The following is a 24677-nucleotide window of genomic DNA, read 5'->3' on the forward strand; positions in this document are numbered from 1 at the left end:
GGGAAAAGGCTGGACTGGACTAGACAGGACTGGATTCGACCATACGATACGGGGGTGACACTTAGGGGTGGCGGATTCTTTTTGGATTCGTGTAAAAATAGCGATTCTTATTTTCCACGATTCTGAATCGATTCACAATTTCCAAAAATGTTGTTATCTGTCTGTGTGTGTGTGTGTGTGTGTGTGTGTGTGTGTGTGTGTGTGTGCGCGCGCGCGCATGTTACATTAATGTTATGTTATGTATGTAAATTATTTGCAAGCTAACATATTTGCATCAGTCAATAGTGTTATTGAACACTGAATGACATACAGGCAAGTTTATTGGCAAGGGATCAAAATAATTAATCGTTTCGAATGGAGAATCAATCGAGAATCGAGAATCGATTTGGATCAAATCGCGACCTCAAGAATCGAAATTGAATCAATTTGTGGGGATAACAAAAGATTCACACCCCTAGTGACAACAATCACTTACCAGGAGGACAGTTGAGATAGGACACGTTCTGTGTCGGTGGTCCTATTCTGTGTGGGCATGGAGCTCCTTGAGAAGCAAACAGATGGGACTAAAGTCACACATGTAATGTTGGAAGGGACGGACGATCACCAGGGAATCATTCATTAGATACACTTTGCCAGGAGTCTTTGCCATATCACAGACGCGTGTTTGTGCAGATCTGACTGATGCCTTGGTGCACATGGAGCAACCAGAAGCCCAGTGCAACAGCAGGTGTGCACAAGTCAAGTGCACCTTAAGGCTAATCCCACCATTACGGTTTGAAGTTTGCACAGCGAGAGGTGCAATCGATAGTTCACTTTGGTCTGGAGGCACACGGACTGGTTGGAGAAAACCAACACAGGTAGAGGTAGGTTTGAGGCAAAAGTGAGTATATTTGGCCATGCTCCATTAGGCTGAATCCAATGCTCATTATAGCCTGATTCTATTATTAATTTACAGGTCCTCAAAAAGCCTCGCAGACATTAACCTTTGAGTTGTAATGAGGTTTGCTCCCTAATAATGTTCACTTACATATTCTGATTTAACTTCATGGGGGAAATGGTTGGGGCAGACGACCTGGCACTGTGGAACATCTGTACTATAATTCGGCCAAACCCAGACATTCGGCTACATGGATTGCCTGGAGCATCACGTCACATTTGTGTCCCTAAGCCAGTATATAAGTTGCTTTTTGAAGGGCGCTAGCCCCTCCGATATACAGCTCTTTGTCCTAACTCGTGTCACATTTGTGTCCCTAAACCAGTATAAGGGCGCTAGCCCCTCCGATATACAGCTCTTTGTCCTAACCCGTGTCACATTTGCCATTGACAATGAAAGGAGAATGTCATATCATGTGTGTCTGAGTAAATCTGGTAAATCTGTTTCTTGTGTCAACACAAACATTGAAAATGAAAGGGGAATTTACGTCTGAGAAAATCGGCTAATCACAGTCTTTGATGATGATCACTGGTTGTGAGTTGCGACCTTGGTCGTTGGTCTGAATTTGGAGTGAACATGCCGCTTCTTATCACAGTAGGGGAGGCAGTATAGAGACCAGGATTACTGTATGTGATTTGATTTGAGGGTACCTTCCCTAGGGGACATGGAGAGAAAATGAAAACTCCACACAGAAAGGCCCTGTCGTCAACCCCGCCTAGGGTCGTATAAGTACAGTCCAGTATCAGTCCCTGATTGGCAAACCTGATTGGCTTAACTGATTGGCCGAGCTTTGCATAAAATGTGTGTCACGTAACAGTGATGCATAATTTATGGTCTGTTGTATGATGATGTCACTCGTTGAAAATTCTACATAAGAGATATAAAATCGTGGTTATAGCCGTGATGTCTTACAAAAATAATAATAATCTTGGTTAATAGCCTGGTATTAAATTAACATTAGATTAACTTCTACAGACAATATGAAACTAGAATACATGTAATCTGTGCATCAAACACTGCTACAGGACTACCCTGACATCACTGCTACTCTAATCATTTCAGTTCCACCTGATTAGTGATTCTGGCAATTCATGTAATTCCTGGTGATTAATCAGTTAGTAAAGGTTAGATGGGTCTTTTAGCTCCACAAATTGCTAATGAAAATAGAAGCTTAAAGGACAGAGCGGAATTTTAATGCAAAAGGCAATCTAAAGATTGTTTGGGGCTAAATGGCAATGAATATTTTAGTCATCCGACGTGCGGCTAAATGTTAACGCTATCCGTTCGCATGAAATATTACCTTGTTGACTTTATATGTAAAGCTGCTCTTGTTCCGTTATGTAACGGAACATCTGTTAACATATTTCAACACCTGTTGTACCGAGGGGGTTATTGAGCCATTACGATGCGGTGTTTCTCCACTGATAGTTCTCCTTGCGAGACTGAGTAATGGTGCACTGGGTTGCCCTCATCGGCAGTCAGCGTGACTTCTATCACCCTGCCCCTGTAGTCTGCTACCTCATAACCTGGCTCGGGAAAAGTCTGCTGGAAAACATGGTGAGCGCATCAATAATGGAAGCAGCACAGGAGGAGGAACAAAGGGTTTTACAGGTCATCTCTTATGAGGATGCTCATGAAGTGACACGGATGGGAGGAAAGGAGAGACAATCGAGGAGGCGCTGGAAGAAGTGTGGTGTGGGGGGAGAAGGACATAACCAAAAGGAAAACAACTGCAAGTGAGACAAGGGAAGGAAGGATACATTGAGAGAGAGGGAGAGAGAGAGAGAGGGTGGGTTATTAAGAAAGAGTAGCTAAGAATGAGGTGGGGTGTTGAAAGGCATCCTGGGGGAACATTTCAATTGACGACAGAAGGTTCACACTTACTGTAGGGCACACACTCATACTGGACCTCCAGATACTTGTAGGTCCCGGGGCACGGGTCAGGGAAGACGTCCGAACCAGTGATCACAATGCACTGGGTCCGATTGTTACACCTGGTCACAAAACACAAACACAAAGGGGAGGGGCGGGTCAACGTCTTAAAATCTTTGACATTTCAGAGAAATCCATACCGTGTATTTCTACAAACACATCCTAGGAAACAGAGGAGTGGTTGCTACAAAACACACGAAACCGGAGCTGAGATTAATTCAGTGCAGCAATGGAAAAAAAGTACACAGAAACACAGCTCTTCGGGGCTCAGAGTGACTACATTTCTGTGGTGGAAGTGGAAGTCGGTTCAGTTCAGTCACAATGGGTGAAACAATTGATGCTTTATGTTAGAAGTTGAACGTTGGCAATGTTGTTCACTGTTGTGAATAGAATACCGTTTAAGCCATTTCGTTTCAAGGTCAATGCCTTTCTGTTCAGTTTCATTTGTTCAGCCATTGTTTTTCGCTCTATAGCATTATGAGGACACCTATGTGTATGTCTTTTAAAAAAACGATTTATTGTTCACAAAGTAGAAAATGTATGCCTGGCCTCGTGGGGAAGGACGGTGGGTGGATGGGGAGGAGTGGAAGGGAGTTGTGGGAGAACATTTTAAACCAAAGAGGTGTATTATTTTTGCAAAATTTGAATATAATGTCATGTATGTAATACTATGTATACTCTTTGAATAAATGTAGCTAAAAAAAAAAAAGTAGAAAATGTCCCAGATGTGTATAGACCAGTGGTTCACAACCCCAAATTATTTGCAAAACACTAAGATTTAACTGATAATAGAACATTGATATAAAAATAATAATGTGAATATATAATGACGTTCTTGTGGTATTGTTCTTTAAAACTGTGGGGGGAGCGTTTTCTAAGCTATACTAGAATAGTTCCAGAACACTATTGACTGATCATTAAAAATAAAGAAAGCCCACCCATGATCTGACCACTTAGTGGACAGATGGGCTAAATAAGTGGGCAGAGTTCCACATTTCCACAAGGTTGGGGATCGTTGGCGCAGACCGTCGCAACAACCCCACACAAGGTACACAACCTCTCGTGACCCTCCTGCCTCGGTGCAGCGTTGCCACGATACATCTCTTCCCCTCTCATCTGGTATGAATAGTGACCTTTAGCATGTTGTGTGTGTTGGGAGACATCTCTAATTGAACCAGGAGCAGCGTTCATATGTCTGGGGAGTTCACTGACCACCCCCCTGCTGCTGCGACACTGGACTGGAACCACGGTAATGACATCAATACCTCAGGCGGGGCCATCTCTGCGACCGGGCGCAAGAGAGTGGACATAAGTGATGTGAACAATCCATATCAATGACTCTGTTCTGCTGATTTTTGCAGCGCCAAGAGATAATAACACCTCAGATTTACATAACCGTTTTCTAAGCACTCAAAGTCGCTTTACATTATACAGCATACCACGTTTAGACACAGTTAATCACACTAGTAGATTTAAACAATATAAATCAATATTAAATACAACATTGATTGATTGCTAAACTGTATAAAACAATCAATCCCTATTTTGGACGTGTCGTCATAGGCGAAACGTTTAAATAAAAGTAGATCTGCTATTCTTCAATAGCTAAAGCATAGCATAATGCTAAGACCAAAAGGGGTTCCGGCCCAAAAGGGGTTAATACCCTACTTAATCTTATAAGTATTGTATTGCACAAAATAAAATAAAAAGATCTAAAAAAAAGGGAAGGTTTTTGGACATACGATGTTTCCACCCGACAGAGACAGTATCTCATCTGCATGCCGTGGGTACAGTACATATTGTACAGTCTCTTGCAGCAAAGTAAAATAATAATAAAATGAACCATCCGATGGGGGGAACAAACAGCCCCAGTCTGTGTTCAACTGAAAAGCTCCACTAAATCATGATAACTCCAGGAGCAGAATTAGCCATTTGAATATTTTTTTTCTGACCAGCAACTGAAGGCAATTAATCTCCCAAGGCTGGCTTCTTCTCTCCACACACACACACACACACACACATTTGATTTCTTTTATTTGGATCTGCACAAGAGGCGTATACAGAATAGACCCAAACACTGGTCAGAATAAGGTTATACATTACATGGTCCAACCAAGCTGCTGCACATGCGCTTAACACACAGAGGGAAAAGAAGAGAAAGTATATATTTAAAAAAAAAAAATATATATATATACAGCACATTGTTGACATACTATATACTTGATACTACTAGACAGGATGTTTGTTTTGGGTTTTTTTAAGCCTCCTAGGGATAAATGAAACAACGCCTTCTCCAGACAGACAGACTGCCCATAGTAGCTGAGACAGAACAGTATTTAGCCAGCTTTTTTGCATTTGTTTTTAGCAATCCACCCAATTGCAAACCCCTGAGCACAAGTTTATGGACATGGCCCAGACTTCCAAATACAAGGACAATAAGTTGACAGTTATATCCCAAGGCCATAATACGTTCCACCAGAAGCTGATATTTCATAAGTTTGGATGTAAAACAAGTGTCCATATACAAATCAAATGGGCAGCCTATTTCAAATATAGTGACAGTTTTTCTAATTTCATTGATGAACACAATATCTGGGGTATTTGGAATATTTTGTAGTGAATTGACATGCGTGTCATTGTGATCAAACCAGTCTATTTTTACAGTGCTGTGTTTATACATTCTTGTTGTCCTGTCCTGTACTCCTCTGATCTTGTCTGAGACCAGGTCCACCAGACGGTCATGTCTGGCAATGTACAGTCCTTTATAGTGGCTGCAACCATTTAAGATGAGTCACACACACACACACACACACACACACACACACAGTCACACACACACACACACACACACACACACACACACACACACACACACACACACACACACACACAGTCTCTCTCTCTCACACACACACACACACACACACACACACACACACACACACACACAGTCTCACACACACACACACACACACACACACAGTCACACAGTCACACACACACACACACACACACACACACACACACACACACACACACACACACACACACACACACACACACACACACACACACACACACACACACACACACACACACACACACACACACACACACACACACACACACACACACACCTTATTTGACCGTTAAAATAATTCACAGAAAGGGAATACAATTATACATGTCTTTTTTTCCCCACGAAGGAAGTAAATTTACAATTGATTTATTTTGTTTGGTAAAGACAGCTATAGAACCCCATGACATGTGAAATCAAATGTAAAGTATATTTTCTAAATTGACAGCAGTGCAATAGCAACAGCATGCATGTCAATTCTCAATCAGGGGAGTGCCACCATAAGGCTTAAAATATAAATTATTTTCTTAGCAATTATTCTATTGATTACGTGTTTGATTAATTGATTCATTAATCCATTCATGACGGGAACCCCTTTTGGTGTTTTAAGCATGATGTTATGCTTCAGCTTGTGGATCTGCTATTTTTGAACATATATTCTTTCAGAGTGAACGTTTTTAACTAAAATCTTTGCTTCTTGGGGGTCACTGGAACAACATATTTTCAGATTATTACATATAATCCTAACCCTACATGAAAAAGGTTGAGAACCACTGACAGAAACAGAACCACTGACATAGAAACAGAGGTTTTTCAGAAAACTGATTTAGAAGGCATTTGTAGAATCGTCCTCAGGTCAAAATGCGTTAAGTAATTGAGAAGTGCATCAATATATTGACACAAAAATGTACTAATAAATATTTGATAATATTGACCCAAAATCAATTAGCCTATTTTACTTTGTCATACAACGGTGTCATGCACAAATAGCAAGCTCCCAATACGCATTGCATTGTGATGTGTAGATCGGCAATTTTTTGCTAATTGCATTTTACTAAATGATTTCAGAGAAAATGTATTCATTTAATTATTTAAAGAAGAGGAGATTTGAACACTCAAAAAAATGTGGAGGAGAGGAAGTAAAGTTTAAAAGAAAATATATTCTATAAAAATTCCAACATGTTTTCACCGATAAAGGTCTTCATCAGGGAAAGATGACATGTGCACTCCCTATACAGTAAACGGTATACACATGTTATTTCTCATGTGTGCGTGTGCTGGGGAGTGGTCTTGGAAAGCATTTTTTCTTCATTATGTGAATACTAGAATTGCATAGAAGTTAAACATGCACCGCCTGCTGTAGGAGCATGTTTTTATTTTTATATTTTAACAGGTAATGTTTCAACGGTACAGAGCGGCACTCTCCATATTTTATGCGGACACTTTTCACGACCCCATGCTTTTAGCTCATGTATGAGCATATCAAGCGAGAATAATATAAATGACAATGCTTTACCCCAACAGATTGCGACGAGAATAATGCCATACTGGTGACACATTGGCCGATGAAATAGAATGAAATCACGAATAAAATGCATGACACTAATAAGACCTGCCAGTGCCACTGTTCCTCATGTTAACCCATTTTGGGCGGGAACCCCTTTTGGTGTTAGCATTACGCTATGCTTTAGCTATCTACAAGCAGATCTACAAGCTCAAGCCGAGTGAAACATGTGGTGCAAAGCTTTGAATATATATACTCTTTCAGAGCGAACGTTTTTAACTCAAATCTTTGCTTCTGGGAGGTGGTCCCTGAAACAACACATTTTCAGATGGGGGTCAGCGGCCAATTTCATATAGTTTTGGGGGTCCTTGACATGAAATATTGAGAACAACTGATATAGGTTTATGAGGTTTTTCAGGGAAAAAAATACATTTAAAAAAAATCAGGCCTAAATGGGTTAATGTATTCAAACGTGGGGAGGCGTTGGACAAAGAAAATATTCACCCATATTTCCGATGACTCAATGTGAGTGCAAGTGTTGATAGGTCTTTCTGATGTATTGCTGTAATTTCTGTAGGCTAGGGAGCAAGGGGGGGTCCCTGATCTATGGGAGCATGTCTTCTCTATGAAACTGGCTAGGGAGCAAGGGGGGGGGGGGTCCCTGATCTATGGGAGTCTGTCTTCTCTATGAAACTGGCTAGGGAGCAATTGGGTCCCTGATCTATGGGAGCCTGTATTCTCTATGAAACTGGCTAGGGAGCAAGGGGGGGTCCCTGATCTATGGGAGCCTGTCTTCTCTATGAAACTGGCTATAGGGAGCAAGGGGGTCCCTGATCTATGGGAGCCTGTATTCTCTATGAAACTGTGGCATGGTTGCCACCTCCTGAGACCAATTGAAAAAGCCCTAATGAGTGTTCTATATAGGCTTGTTGCTAACCCTCAATTGAGGAGCGTAGCATGTAATTGAAATTTACCCCCATGAAAAGTTCACCTTTTGGGCCTGCCAAGGCACACAAGGTCTCCAAATGAGGACTAATTAAAGATATGTAAAATATGATATTTCTGACTCTGGTTGGCTCTGGGGCTACAGAGTAATTAAGTATGTACATAATAAATAATTATGTCGACGGCAACCACGGCAGTCTTTCTCCAGAGTGAACCATTCCATTTTAATCAATGTCTTGATTGCCAATCATGACTGCCTTCATGGGGTAAAGAGAGATGGTATGATTTATCTGAGTAAATGAACTGGTATGAAAGTAGGTTTAACATTCAAAGTGGAACAGAGATTTACCATAATACTAACTGTGGGTCAGATTACAGCAAAACCTATAAAATATGTTGATACGCAACATTTTCCCCTCATTAAGTACAGATGACCCATTTTAACATTATCTAATTAGCTAATTGTTTGAGGATGTGATTAGATATGGTTTCAGCTCTTTAGCTCTTAAAAACAATTGTTCTACAATAATGATTGTATATGATAAAAGTAATCTTATGTACTATGTAGCCTCTTTCCCTTGTACACCCATTCAAGATTCATTAACCCATTTTCAACATGGTGTGACTATTTTCCAAAATGTTCAAAGATTTTCAGAAATAGTGAAAATATCGCATTGTGATGTGCTGTAAGTCTGTTGAAAAAAAATAAGTGTGAGTTCTTCTCAACCTCCACACAAGCAGAAGAAACCTAGGTTATGTTCTCACTGCTGGCCAGAGAGGCATTTCAAATCAAATCTAAGCCCATCACATCCCTGACCTTTTGGGAGAGCCAGGCATCCGTGCAATTAAGAAGGTCACTACCACCAACACCACACAAATCCAATGCTTTCTAACATGAGCACAGTATGCTGACAACAGAAAGGTATATGATAAGATGCCAACAAGGTGTAACTGATAGCACTCGTCACTCACCACGTCCAATTTAACCATCCTACACTGCCAATCTGCCATCATAAAGCATGTCAATGGAATAATTGGTCAGTGAGATAAGGGTATAATTGAATAATAGCTTGCTTCAAGTGAGAAAAATGCCATACATGTTTTATTTTTTTATGTCCAAGCGCTTACACCATCAGTCAGGATGCTACTGACTGTGTTGCCACCGACCGAAACCGAAACGTTGACTTTGGCACCGCTACGGTTTCTATCCCATTCTGACCTGAGATCAGATTCTAAAAATGTCTATTACATCCTGACAGTGTCATTATTAATCCATTCTGACCTGAGATCAGATTCTGAAAGTGTCTTCGATTTTTCAAAAAATAGCAGACCTACAAGCTCGTAGCGCGCCACTCGGTGGCGCGCTATGAGCTTGTAGATCTGCTATTTTTCAATAGCTAAAGCACAACATGATGCCGACACCAAAATGGGTTCCCGTTCAGAATGGGCTATGCTAACACGATTCTATGTGGCTGTTTGAGTGAATGTTATGGAGGCTGATGATAGTGAATATGATGTGAAACACTACATGTTAGCTTCTGGAGTACAGGGACAAAAACACAATCTCGTTCCCTCAAATCAGGTACCGCACGCCACCATGGTGAATCCAGGCACCAGTACTCTGTGCAACACATTGGCTTCTCTAATCTGTTGAAGTCTAGATTGTTTTCCTACCGCCTCTCTCGGTCTCGCCCAACCCCTTGGCACTTCCGAGCTTTGAAAAAGACAGAAGGCGAAGCAGCTATTTCAAATTCACAAAGCGCAAAAGAAAATATATGGCAGCCGGGGCAAAAAAGCAATTGCTGCGTATCTGGAGGAGAAAGAAAGAAAGAAAGGCGGGCATGAGTGAGAGGAAGCCATTGCAGAAAGGCGTACAATTTACTTCCCGTGGCTCCCCAGTTTGAATTTCAATCAAATTAGCGTCTGTTAAACTCAAAGTGACCCGTCTAGCTCCATTTCATCTGAAATGCTGATGAGGTTCATGGCACAATTATCAAGGCAGACATCTCTCTCAGGAGGCCGCCCGTTGATAGCAGAGGCCACTAGAAAATTAAATCATTTCCAGGGACTCACAAAACAGCAGCTAAAGAAACAATGCACTGCAAAAGGAAAACACACCCTCTGTCCGCTCTGTCTCACACACACACACGCACCGTATATACAGTGCTACAGAGTCGGCGTGCGTGCACACACGCACGCACACGCACACACACACACACACACACACACACACACACACACACACACACACACACACACACACACAGGCGTAATCACTCTCAATATCAGTAGGGTTTAACCATTTAACCACAGGGTGGTCTAATAATGTTTTCAGGAAGTGGGTTGTTAGAAATTAACCGTTTGCATCCAATGAGCACCTTCAACATTGTGCCTGACCTAATATCCGGGGGAGACATCCCAGGATCCGGTAATTGCTGTCACATGCTTTGTGTTTACACTATATGTTACTGCTGCTCAGTGGGGGGTTCTAGCCCAGCACTAAGTCCAAGGGAAACACTAGCCTGACTCGTGTGTCTTCATCTTCTCCACAACTGATTAAAAAAAAATCAGTAATGGCATTATAGTCATAAATAAGACAAATTGCTATCACACCCCAGCATCCCTATTTCGGGACATGCATTTGGCGTAAATAACTGATCTTACAAGCTCCTAAAGCATCTCAGCGTGATGCACTGTGAGCTTGTAGATCGTCCTTTTTTTTTTTTGGCAAAGATATTTCATGCAGCGGCATTGTATACTAGTGCCCTTCGGTCAACTAAGTATAGGGTTCTTATTTAAGTGGCAGTGGCAGAATGCATTACTGGTGGCTAGGCTTCGATAGCGTGTGCTAATTACTTCCGTATTTAAAGTGCCATTGAAAAAGAAGAACCTAAAACTAAAATGATTGATCTGCCTGTTGAACCAGTGGAGATAATGCAGGGCTCCCTGCTGGTAGCTCAGAGCAGTGGTTCTCAAACTATTTCACCTCAACAATATATATACGATATGTATTTGGCTGTGGGAGACCAGCAACATCCAGAATAGAGTACTTGTGTAAAAAGAAAAATCGTAATACTTTCAAGACACTGTGAGTTTTATATCTGCTTTATGTGATTAAAGTGGTTAAAATGATTGTGACGTTGTATTTACCCATTTTGCTGGGGACCCCTGGTAACCCAACCCCCTCCCCCCCAATCTAAGAGCTATGTGTAATTTGTATAAAAAATATTATAATTGGATTTATTTTGTTATTAGCTGGTGTTTGTCTCACAATATTGATGTTCCTCCGTTTCTCAGCTATTGTTATTTTATCATTTCTCTTAACCCATTAAAACCTGGGAATGCGTCAGTGTCATTTTAGATTTTAGATATTACAAAATTGCAGATAATACAAGCTCTCACTTCTTGCCGCACTGCAAGCTTGTAGATCTGCAAAAAAATAAAAAATCGTACGAGCTTGTATGTCTGCTATTTTTGAAAAATCGTGAAAATATTTTTTATTTCAGAAAACTGGAGGATTTAGAAGATTTTTTTTTTTATTTCGAGGTCAGGCCTAAAACCGAACGTCTTTGCTTCTGCGGGTCTCTAAAACAAGATATTTTGAGATGGGGGGGGGGGGGGGGGGGGGTCCGCAGCCAAATACATATAATTTTGTGGTTCCTAGACATGAAAAAAGTGTGAGCACTACTGATATAGCAAACTATTTTTATTTATATTTATATTCAGAAAACTATTTAGATGGGAGGATTTAGTTTAGAAAGACGTTGGTAGAATGGGCCTCGTCTCTTAACAGGCCAATCAGCGCTTCAACGAAAAGCCCTTCTTATTGGAGCGAGTTCCATGCCTGGTGAACTGGCGTCCACCCCGTTAGAAGGCCCGGACCTTTATGAAATCTTAATGGGACGTGCTTTAAATAAACACTAACACACCATATGTACGGAGAGGAGGAACTACAAGGCAGTGTGCTGTCAGGCGGCAACAACCCGCTCCTTGGAGAGCATCGCAAGCACTCCTGTCACTGATATAAATAGTGTAAAGCACCTAGCATTATCCCATTCTGACCTGAGATCAGATTCATACGAGGTTTCCACTGGACACATACACTGGTCTGATTGACCCATTCTGACCTGAGATCAGATTCTAAAAATGTCACGTCGTTCTTCGATATTTCAAAAATAGCAGACCTACAAGCTCGTAGCGCGCCACTCGGTGGCGCGCTATGAGCTTGTAGGTCTGCTATTTTTCAATAGCTAAAGCATAACATGATGCTAACACCAAAATGGGTTCCCGTTCAGAATGGGTTATTCAATGGGCCAACATCTGATGGACAGGCTTTTTATTTATTTATTTGTTTGTTTGTTTTTACTTTCTCCCGTTCTCCTTGTTTCTGTACAAACAAAGCAAGTCTAATGACGAATATATATAAAAATAAAAAGTATTTTGTGAGGGTAATAAACATAAAAATAAATAAAAAAGAACATCAGGTCATTCACAGGACTTTAACTGAATAATGCAAGGCATTACCATCTTATACATAACTATTTTATAAGCTACAGTCTGTGGGACAGCCAAGAGCTTCATTTTATAATAAACCGTGCCATCAAGCTAGAAGGTGTTTTCTGAAGAAGCACCTTTTAAAAAAAAATACCCAACGATGAATGGAAACAATTAGCTTGATAGGAATTATTTGGAAATCAAACAGAGTGAGTCAAACATCCGAGGGGCTCCTCGCTGGATGAATGTAGCAACCATGATTAGAGCGCCATCTACATTGATCTCCCCTGATAATGATACGATCCACGGGCGCGGCCGGGCTCAGCCATGTTATGTTACAGCGATCAATGACCTTGTTATTGAATACTTACAATGAAGCTCATTAGTCAACAAAGAAATCAATAGATGGGGGCCACTTATTCATATCTCATATCTGCATGTGCCGCTTTTCATGAAAATGATTAATCAAGACGAAACTGTCGTCTTCTCCAGTCCCTCCAGGTATTCTGATGAACAGCGGCGGTCAGATTAGGATCAATACAGTTAAGTATCAGATGGCGAGCTCATGGGCAAATTAACTCATCGCCGAAATGTATTGGGATATATTTTAAGTATGTTACAATTTAGCCTTGTATGCACTATGCTGGTGTGACTAGCTTTAGTTTGACTGAAATAGTTAAAATAAGAATCACACTGAAATGAGGGGCGACCATGTTGATGTTCTCATGTCCATGAAAATAAAAATCACACCTGTGTGAAGTGAGGGGCGCTAATATATTAAAGTCTAAAACTCATGTTGATTAGGTGATGTAAAGCAAATGGTGCCAACACAAACATTAAATTCTCTTTATTGTTAATGGCATTTAATGTTTGTGTTAGGGACAAGATGACGTTTTTAAACCAAACATTGAACTTAAAACAAATTAAATTAAAAATTAAAAATCTCTGGACTGGCTGGTCTTGAAAAATGACGTAATTTAAGAAAGCTATGCCTCAAAAATAATCTGTCAAGATTATCCGGACATCATGACAAAGACAAAGAAAAAATGCTGGTAGGAAATACCAAATACAGAAAATGTATTAGGAAAATTTCCAACATTCCTAAAAAATTGCAACCATTAATATTCGTATCAATGAATTAATTATTTAACCCATTCTGAACGGGAACCCATTTTGGTGTTGGCATCATGTTATGCTTTAGCTATTGAAAAATAGCAGATCTACAAGCTCATAGCGCGCCACCGAGTGGCGCGCTACGAGCTTGTAGGTCTGCTATTTTTTTGAAAAATCGAAGAACGACTGACATTTTTAGAATCTGATCTCAGGTCAGAATGGGTTAATCCGACCAGTGTGTGTCCAGTGAAAACCTCGTATGAATCTGATCTCAGGTCAGAATGGGTTAATAAACTATTGCCATTCAATTTCACATCTGCCAGGGAGTTGCCCACGTACAGGATTCCTGTACCCATTATCACCCACTTGAGTCAACTAATTGCTTGCAGCTGAACACTTTAACCCATTCTGACCTGAGATCAGATTCATACGAGGTTTCCACTGGACACACACTGGTCTGATTAACCCCATTCTGACCTGAGATCAGATTCTAAAAAATGTCAGTCGTTCTTCGATTTTTCAAAAAATAGCAGACCTTGTAGATCTGCTATTTTTCCAATAGCTAAAGCATACCATGATGCCAACACCAAAATGGGGTTCCCGTTCAGAATGGGCTAATTGAGCCACATGCATTCCTAGGGCTATTTTCATAAAATCATTGTGCTCATGAATATAATATGCCAACCAGATATAAAAACAACTTTGGAGAGTGCCAACGGGATCCATCAAACTCAGTGAAGCCTCGATCCAATTCTCCACACTATGGGATGACATACATTTAGGGACGTTTAAAAGTGAACACAGTATTCCACACGTGTGCTAATGTACTTCTCCCCCCCCTCCCCCCCCTGACGGAAATTAGTAGACCTTCGCAATTATAGAGACAAATATTGGCCACTCCTCAATTATTTTATTGATGAGGACCGTACAGTAGAGAGCAAGACAAAAAAAACGATGGTTATTTATTGTGTGTACTATAATGTGCAGTGGAGTATAGCCATAATAGCCCACATATGGAAAAATTCAGTTTACTTTTAGCTCAGAGAGCATAGTTTTGACTTGAGAGGACTTCCGACCTCCTGGCTACGAGACCATACTTCCACACTTCAAATAAGCAAAAGAAATCCACTGTATTTTCTGGTTTTTGAAGATAATTGATTTTGGCATCGGAGGCATTGTTTCATTACATTCGCTTCCTATTCGAGCCTGGCCCTATAAATAAACAGAAAGAAAGAATAAATCGCTAATTAGTCCCGCATGCAAGACCAAGTCAAGCGAATGGCCTTCGTCGCCAACTGTTAGCTGCTGGGGGGGCTCGTCGCTAAAATGCAAGCTTGTGTTTAAATATTTAATTCCCCCTAAAAGCGCCAACAATCTCCAATAAGTTTCCCTAATCTTCATTTTGTTTTTTCTCTGTAATAATTCAGAGCGAGTCATCCTGGTGGGTGTAAAAAAAAAAAAAAAAAGGATCTTGTCCTACAAGACAATACAAAATGGAAGAATGGAACTTTTTGGACAGATGGTAACACCTAAATGAAACGTTATTACCATCAGCTGCCATTTATCCATCTGTGAATAATGTGGCGAATAACAAAAATTGCCAATCTACAAGCCAGTGTTAAAAGTATCCAATCTGAGTCAATGTAGCCGATCTACCGTCTCAGGAACTGACTGGGGAACAGGAGAGATGCATAAATATCGCCAGCCTCGTGACAGCTGTCACATTCAACAACAATTGACGCATTCTCAACTGAAGCTCTCCTCGCTTGCTCTGTTCCACCTTCAATCCCACGATGTGTCTATGTATAGTATATCTGCCCTGTAAATGTGCCCTGAAATGCATTCGCATGACATTTTGATTGTTTTCGTATTTGGCCTGATTATGCACACAATACAATGAAAGAGGAAAGAAGAGAAAATAAATGATGCATTGATTTTTACGTACTGTAGTACTTCACTATTGATAGTCCACACAAACAGCAGCTCCAAATAAACATTAAAATCATGGCTTTTACAATAGAATGACAACATTCTTATAAAGTTCCTTATAGAGAAAAGCACATAAAAACATAAAAAAATACCTGGACTAAACTGATAGCCCTGGCTACAAAGAGGCTACAGAGAAAGACATGAACCTGCATTATTTGGGATTGGCAGTCCGACTTTGCCCCACCACGCTCAGCCTGCATTGTGCTTCACCGGACTAAACCCTAATTTATGCTCCATCATCGTGCAGCCGAGAACAGCCGAGAAAAGCTCACACTGAGCTTATATTCTCTGCCGCGCGACACCGCCGCGTGACCACGTATACACACCGTGTTTGATTCTCTTTGTGAGTGTGTCTGGGGCAGCTGCCGTGATACCCAGGGCCACAGGCAGGACCAGGGAGGGACGACAGACCACAGCCTCTCTCTCTCTCTCTCTCTCTCTCTCTCGCCGCGACAAGACTGCGTGAGTCAGCTATCTGACTTCATCAAATACGGCTCGACAATAACCCCCCCGAACACAAGGGCTCCCTTTTATTTCATTATTTCTTATTTCCCCAAGGTGGAGCGGCCGGGTTGCTGACAGTTTTCTAGCGACCAATATCTCTCTCTCTCTCTCTCTCTCTCTCTCTTGCTCTCTCTCTCTCTCTCTCTCTCTCCGCGGCACTCATATGTCATTCTATCCTGTGCACTTTGGCTCAGACGGTAGCCCTACGTGGCAACTGGCCTCATGGATGAGGTCTCATGTAGACAGTGTTGCAACTGGCGCCTAACAGTGTGTGTGTGTGTGTGTGTGTGTGTGTGTGTGTGTGTGTGTGTGTGTGTGTGTGTGTGTGTGTGTGTGTGTGTGTGTGTGTGTGTGTACGTGTGCTTTGTCTGTATACGTGTGTCTGTGTGTGCACATGTGTCAGTGTGTGCACGTACGGTACATAAACACATGGTAACTTCATAAATTTGCGGTGTACAGGATCATATTCCTTCACACGAGACTGATCACAAGTGGAGCCGTGATGTTTAAAACGATGAGGCATCTCTGTGGTCAAACACGTCTGGGATAAATGGGGCATCTTTAAAGGCCTCTTTCATGCCAGATTGGAGTTTGGCCTTAATCTGACTAATAACAACACTGTAGCAGATGAGCAATCTCTTGGACTTAAACGTTCCCTCTGCAGACATGTACAGAGATATATCCAAATATGGGCATGAAAGTGTCCCAGACAGGTACAATGGGGACGTGAATCATGGCACCAGGGGATCACCTGGGGAGCAATGTGCCAAGTGGGAATCAGTGGGACTGGCGCTTATCCAGGTGGTTTGAAAGCAGCTATTTGGCTTGTCAAGGTTTTACTGAGAGTATTACTGTACAAATGCCATGGGAGATAATCACACACGCACATGCACACACCGTCCTCCTCACTTGCAAATAAGTCAGCTTTATTTGACAGTGTCAGGTTATATTTACTTGGTATTACTGTCCAAAATGCAATTATAACAGCGATAGTCATACTGACTTAACCTAACACCCAAAGAACCATGCAGACCTTAAGCGTTTATTTAAGTATCCACAGCTATGCAGTGGGGCTAAGGGTTAGAACATACTGAACAGATGCTCTTGTAATGAACCCTTTAAAAGCTGTAATAATGGCTTTCTAATTATGCGCCATCAATCACAGGATCAAATTAATCCAAACACATCACGTTTGCAACGTTGTTCCTGGCACGGCGACAGCTCTCCGTTCAGCCTTACCTCTGTGACATGATCTTGAAGGCGTCGGGCAGGTAACAGTTGATGTTCTCCATCTGGAACGGGTCCGCGTCGCAGATCTTGTCATCCGTCCGGCCGTAATTGGCGCTCTCGATCATTATGACATCACTTCCTGGACATCGCAGGTCTATCGGATAGCCCTCGCAGGAGAGCTCTCTTCGCACGAGGCCGAATGGCAGAGCAGCCCGGCTAAACCCTAGGGGAGGAGAAAATAGAGGACAGAGAGAGAGAGAGAGAGAGCATTTTTTATCAGTACAATTGGAAATATAAGGGAGATGTGTGACTGCGTCGTTGAGCAACAATCTGGCAGGATTTGACGATTTTGACTTTGAGCTGAAAATGATGACAGTATAAATAGAAGGCTTTTGACAACAGCTCAAGCTAAATGTGTTTGAAATATGCGTTCCAATTAATGACCTGAATGTAGAGCTGTCCTAGGTTTTTGGAGGATAGATCGATATATCGTGCAGACATTTTATACGTCAGTGCAGGACTGGGCGGGCCAATGATGTTAGTAGTACTTTAAACTGGTTCTGAATGCGGATCGATCACTGACTCGTAGAGTCTGGGGCGGCATACAGCCTACATTATGATGCTACTGTCTCAGCATACAGCCTACATTATGATGCTACTGTCTGAGCCCACCTGAACCAGTCCTAATAACACACACACACACACACACACACACACACACACACACACACACACACACACACACACACACACACACACACACACACACACACACACACACACACACACACACACACACACACACACACACAAAGTCTATCAATGGCACTGTATGCCTGACTGTACAACATGAGAGTGGCATTTAATCCATTTCATAGCACTGACAATTGAAGGGAGGCTATTGAAAAGTTTGGCGAGGCTGGAAGAAGAAAAATACGGGAGGGGAGGGTTCAAGAAAAAAAAAATCAATATTGTGGCTTTGTGTTCCAGAAATGTGAACACTGCCAAATAGCAGAGCTTAGGGTCAAAGTGAACTGTTTTGCTACATTTTCTCCAATTCCAACGAGGGACTTGTTGTCAGGACAGCTTTCCCAGAGCTACGTGTCAGAGCTTTAGAATAGAGTGGAGTCGAGCCAAAAAATATGCACCTTAATCATAACCAGAGCTGCCCCTCAGTGGAATTTGAATACACCAGAGACGTCGCTCACTTATTCTGTGGCCGAGTCCACATCCACCGGTGACAAAACAGGGGCAGCTTGAAATTCTGGGCCTCATGCCTGCATATCACAGTGGAATATCTAACAATATTGAATAAACAACGACACCTATAAACTATAGGATCTTTGAGAGGCCCTTCGAAAAACATGCATCCTTTTATAACCACTACCAGTTCTGCTCCTTTTTTTTCCCTCTACACCAAATCACTTTGCCGAGAATTGCTCACAATGTGATCATGTTGCGGTGCAGAATATATGGAAGATAGGGTTTATATTATGTGGTTAATTTTCGTAACTTTTCTGCATATGGATTTGCACAGTCCAAGAGAACGTTGTTACCTTGCTGGACGATGTTTAAGTAATAGTGTTGTTGGCTGTTATGTCTTGGTTGATGGGGAGGTCCACAGTGTTTACAGACTCTCTCGGTTCCCTAATGAGGCACAGTTCACAGACTGCTGGCCTGAAAAAAAACTAAATGGCCTAATTTGTTTGTGAGATTGGCACCTGAAAAACTGATTTTATATATATATAATTACCCAGGACCTTTTCTTGTCATGTGTGACATTCTTTATGTGATGTCTGTTTAGTTGCCAACCATTGACTGGCGCTCTGCTGTATCGGGGCCGCCTGCAAAGGCTAAAGTCATTTTACCTTATCGGATACTTCATCAATGAACACCAGCCAATACAATTACCAATGTCTGATTAAATACGATGTTACACTTGGAAGGGAATTAGCATTCTGCATTGTGCCCCCTTGCCGGGAAATGCTACGGTGGTATTTTGCAAAGGAAGATAAATGTCAGTTTGTGTTGCGTTTTCCCCGGCTAGTGCACCAATTAGGTGCTGCTGCTTATTTGCTCAGCATTAACCAAGACAGACTTGAAGGTAAACAACTGCTGTATATCTCTGCAGCACAAGGTAACTGTCCTGGCCTATCTTACGTCTGTGAGGCTGTATTTGTTTGGGAGCACAGACTCACAGGATCTGGTTTTTTTCTTCCTCTCTCTCTCTCTCTCTCTACTTGCAAACAAACTTTCTCATGTGACCGCAAGGCATGAAAAAGCACACGCTTTCATGTATGATAGGATTCAGCAATACTTCAAGGTTTTTAGTTTTTTTCCCCCAGCTTTCGCTTTCTCTCTCTCTCTCTCTCTCTCTCTCTCTCTCGTCAGTAAAAAAAAGAAGAATAAATAAAAATCAGGACGCTTAAGGTGATGCACAACGTAACGGAGGTGTGAGAAGAAGAGATGGCGAGGCAGGAGAAACACAAGCGCAGAAGAAATGTGAGAAACAGGACCCATGACAAGCAATCTCGCGCTCATGTCAACGCATTGCAGCATAGCTCCATCAAAAGTCACCCACCACTCCGTGTAATAAGTAAGCCAACCTATGTAATACATCAATCACTGCCATATTACAATTTTTACACTTGTACAGCAGCTTGAGACGAGTCCCAGTATAATGGAGACATTTGTCTATTGCTTTTCTGTCACAGGCCATTTCACAGAGAGAGAGAAAAGGAGAAAAAAAAGTCATCCCTTGAACTGAAGCCTGAAGTACTTTACGGTGAATCAGAGGCATTTTAAAAGCTTTTTTGGTTTTAATAGTTTCTTTGGTTCTTTCTCTCCAACGTAGAAAAACACTACTCTCAGTCTGCATGATCACAAGAGATGCACAAATAATGCTTTAGGAATGTCTTTCATCGCAAACAAGAGGCAGACATGTTTTTAAGCAAAGCACATTTATTCCATGGCAGTGCACACCACTGTAAAAAACCCATAGTCCATACAGTACGGGCTATAAGGGCCAAATGAGTCCAATACCGTTAGATTATATTGTGCATTACCTACAGTATCCCTCTTCTTATTGCCTATCCTATACCCACTAAATAACCACATCATACTTAACCTTTCTACAGCTGACATGACGGGTGAAATATTCATTCCAAAAGACAAACACATTCAGAATAACACAACACATTTTAACCATACGGGGCAGAGGCTGATTGCTTTAACAGTCTCCCCCCTGTCAGCAGCAGAGATAGGACTGCATGCTAGTATAGCGAGTCTCCCCCCCTACAGACAGAGGTCACAACGATTTCACATGGGCCAATTCTGTGGCAGCCATGTATGGCTGAGTGGGATACATTAGCCAGCAACTGGCCCACTTTGTGGCTGGAAGTGATCTGGTTCTTTGGACCACGCACAAGGTCTCCCCCCAGGTTTGATCTCCCAAAATCTTTGCGGCCAAACCCACCCAGGCACCGTGGTCCCAAGGACGCTGTTAAAACACTTAAATCACCCTGCAGCGGCTTTCACAAAACGCCTTCTGGTTTGGTGATTTAGAAAAGGATGCAGTCAGTCCAGCTTAAGTAGATAAACAGAGGCTGGAGAAAAGGAGGGGGAGGGAGGGGGGGGGGGGGGTATATGCGCTAGGCAACAAGATAAGAAAAACTCATGCAACTCTTTCCGTTGTTGAGCTGATGATGACAGGCGCTATAATGACCATGCATTTTCTTGGAAGTCAAACACAAAAAGTGCTGTCCTCCCAGTCAGCACTAATCTATTCACCAGCTGGGCCTGTAGTAACTGTACTGTACATCATCATAGAGTCCGAGAAATGTTCGCAAACATTGTCCAAAAGCCTCTCTCTCTCTGAATTGATCAGAGGCCGCAGGCTGAACTACTTTCTGGCCTGCCTCGATGCAGAGCGGGTGGGGTGGGGTGGGGATGCAGTGACTGGCCAATCAATACGCGAGCGGGGGGGTAGCAGACAGTCCAGCAAAGTGAATCTGATTTGCTGTTGCCATCTCTACAGTTGACCACTTAAACCATATACTTAGTTGATCAGGGCGCCCCCAGGGCTCTGTACTAGGTCAGTTCCTTTTTTTTTTTAAATTATCTTAAAACCCATTTAGGCCTGGCTTCAAAATTAAAAAAAAAAATCTTCTAAATCCTCCAGTTTTCTGAAATAAATATTTTCGCGATTTTTCAAAAATAGCAGACCTACAAGCTCAATTATAACACAATGTTTAAAACACCAAAAGGGGTGCCCGCACGAAATGGGTTAACACCAAATTTCTTCACTGTACATAGCCTAATCTACAAGCTCCAACAAGCTCACCATCTACCAGCTCACATCGCCTTGTGAGCTTATAGGTCTGCTATTTTCATGGACATGTTCGCCCCCAGAATATAGGGCCGCTATAGGGTTCATGTGGTTAAATAATGAGAAATAATGATTACGGTATAGTCTACGGTTAAATGTAAATACAAATACGATTACATTAATCTAAACCACATTAAAATATGGTAATGTGGAAAGATGCCTCAAATGTAAACCCAGCACGCCACCAGCAGTCAAAAACACACCCTTTCCTTTTGGAATATGGAACAAAGGCAAAAGCACTAGACATATTTTTACATAACGATAACATTCGATTACTAAAATGTCTAATCCAATTAATTTTCTATTGGATTGATTAATCGATTATTCCATCCAGTCATTTGATCTGTGCCGTTCAAGTCAATTCAAATTAGGGCTATATTCTCTACACTATTCCAATTACTGGAGTTTCACAGCAGATGTCTTCCAGCTGCAATGACCAAATAGATGTGGTGATTTGCCCGATCCTATATAGCCATTATGAGCGCTCAGTAGAGACGTTCGCTGGTCAAGGAAGGAAGAAAGAACAGATGTATGGGCTAATTTACAGCGCTCTGCAAAACCATGTTGTACAACGGAGAGCTTCTGTGCAGCTGTGCCCCCTTTTTATTTTAATAAGCCCTATTTCTCTCTTTTTATTCATAAAGGAGGAGGCAGATCACAGTGACATCCATCACGCTCTGGCACAACAATGCACCGCAATTACACCAGAATAATATGATATTTGCACGCACACGCACGCACACGCACGCAGCGCATATTATTTACTTTGCATATTTACTCAACGGACTGCAAATACTGTAAAGCACATCAAGGCCTCTACAGTGTGATCTGTTTGAATGTTGGTCTACTTTATATTGTCTTTATATTTTGTTTTGTTTTTCCTTTTGTCCTGAAGGGTGCACTGAAACTCAATCTAGGACAGAACTTACATTCTCAACCTTTTCTGAAGGCCCACCCATCTGAACATAACATGGCAGCCCCTCTGAGGCCCACCCATCTGAACATAACATGGCAGCCCCTATGAGGCCCACCCATCTGGACACACATGGCAGCTCCTCTGAGGCCCACCCATCTGAACATAACGTGGCAGCCCCTCTGAGGCCCACCCATCTGAACATAACATGGCAGCCCCTATGAGGCCCACCCATCTGACACACATGGCAGCCCCTCTGAGGCCCACCCATCTGAACACACATGGCAGCCCCTCTGAGGCCCACCCATCTGAACACATAATATGGCAGCCCCTCTGAGGCCCACCCATCTGAACACACATGGCAGCCCCTCTGAGGCCCACCCATCTGAACGCATAATATGGCAGCCCCTCTGAGGCCCACCCATCTGAACACAACATGGCAGCCCCTCTGAGGCCCACCCATCTGAACACACATGGCAGCCCCTCTGAGGCACACCCATCTGGACACACATGGCAGCCCCTCTGAGGCACACCGATCTGAACACATAATATGGCAGCCCCTCTGAGGCCCACCCATCTGAACACACATGACAGCCTCTCTGAGGCCCACCCATCTGAACACACATGGCAGCCCCTCTGAGGCCCACCCATCTGGACACACATGGCAGCCCCTCTGAGGCCCACCCATCTGAACATAACGTGGCAGCCCCTCTGAGGCCCACCCATCTGAACATAACATGGCAGCCCCTCTGAGGCCCACCCATCTGAACACATAACATGGCAACCGATATCATGTGCATTTTCAGTGCATGTATTTTGATCAATCAATCGACTGGATTGGATCAATGGAACTAACATAGTATACTGTAAAGATATTAATATGTATTGGTTGGTATCACAAAAAAAACTCACATTTCTAGATTTTTGAAGAAAAGAAAATACCATGACCTTTTTTATATTATCATTAAAATAAAAAATAAAAGTGTTTTGCCAATTATTTGGTGGCCCACTTGGCAATATCCTCCCGGCCCACCCATGGGCCCCCGGGCCCCAGGTTGGGAACCCCTGATGTGATCCAGGAGAACGCAGACAGCTCATTAGAGTCACTAAGAGCACTTGTTGCTGTATTGTGTTTCAGAGACCTTTTTTCATCCCCCCCCCCTTTTCTACCTCTGAGCTTTGTGCCGCGACTGCTTGGCAACAAAATGGACAAACAGGTTTTGAGACACGCGCACAAGCACACACACACAAGCACACACACACACACACGAGCAAAAAACCTTAGACACACATGACCTTCACTGACAATTTTCCCTGGAATTAATTCGAGAAAAAGAAAAACACGCACGTGTGCACATGGCATGCTGATGCAAACCTAACACATCCTCTCTCTCTTCTCGTAACTGCTAGCACATTCCAGACAGCCTCTCTCAAGCCGTGTGATCCTCCCCTACTACGACTGCACCGACGTGTATACCGACAATCACAAACACAGGAGAAATAAAACCACCGCTGAGAAAGACGAGGGACGCCTATCAAACCAGAACGTAAGGTAAGGGGGGAGATGCACCCGTCACACTAATTAGATGACACGGTGCAGAGGATCAAGGGATGGTCAATAACATATTATGTGTGGATGCTCAATCCGGTAGCCATGGCAACCGGGCACCGCCGCAGCGGCAGTAGCAGCCGCGGCAGTAGCACTAGCATAATTGGTCAGATCCCTTATCGTGGCCTTGTTGACACTCAGCCTTATCAGGCATTCTGGTCAGTCCACTATAGCGACTACCCCCCACAGCACTCCACCCACCGGCTAGTCCACTACCCCCCACAGCACTCCACCCACCGGCTAGTCCACTACCCCCCACAGCACTC

At 42.5% G+C, this 24677-nt stretch overlaps 1 protein-coding gene across 5 annotated transcripts in view; it reads right to left on the reverse strand.

Annotated features, from left to right (window-relative positions):
- The window catches only part of adgrl2a (adhesion G protein-coupled receptor L2a), a 146673-nt gene that overhangs the window by 64202 nt on the left and 57794 nt on the right, over window positions 1-24677 (reverse strand). For all 5 annotated transcript variants that reach the window (XM_080771092.1, XM_080771093.1, XM_080771091.1 and 2 more), the window contains 2 exons: window positions 17512-17725; window positions 2819-2928 (listed from right to left, as the gene is read on the reverse strand). In XM_080771092.1, the coding sequence (XP_080627218.1) occupies window positions 2819-2928; window positions 17512-17725 (324 nt within the window). The remainder of the gene's footprint in view (window positions 1-2818; window positions 2929-17511; window positions 17726-24677) is intronic.

Source organism: Protomyctophum bolini (genome assembly GCF_963924005.1).
Source record: "Protomyctophum bolini genome assembly, chromosome: 8".
NCBI classification, from domain to species: Eukaryota; Metazoa; Chordata; class Actinopteri; order Myctophiformes; family Myctophidae; genus Protomyctophum; species Protomyctophum bolini.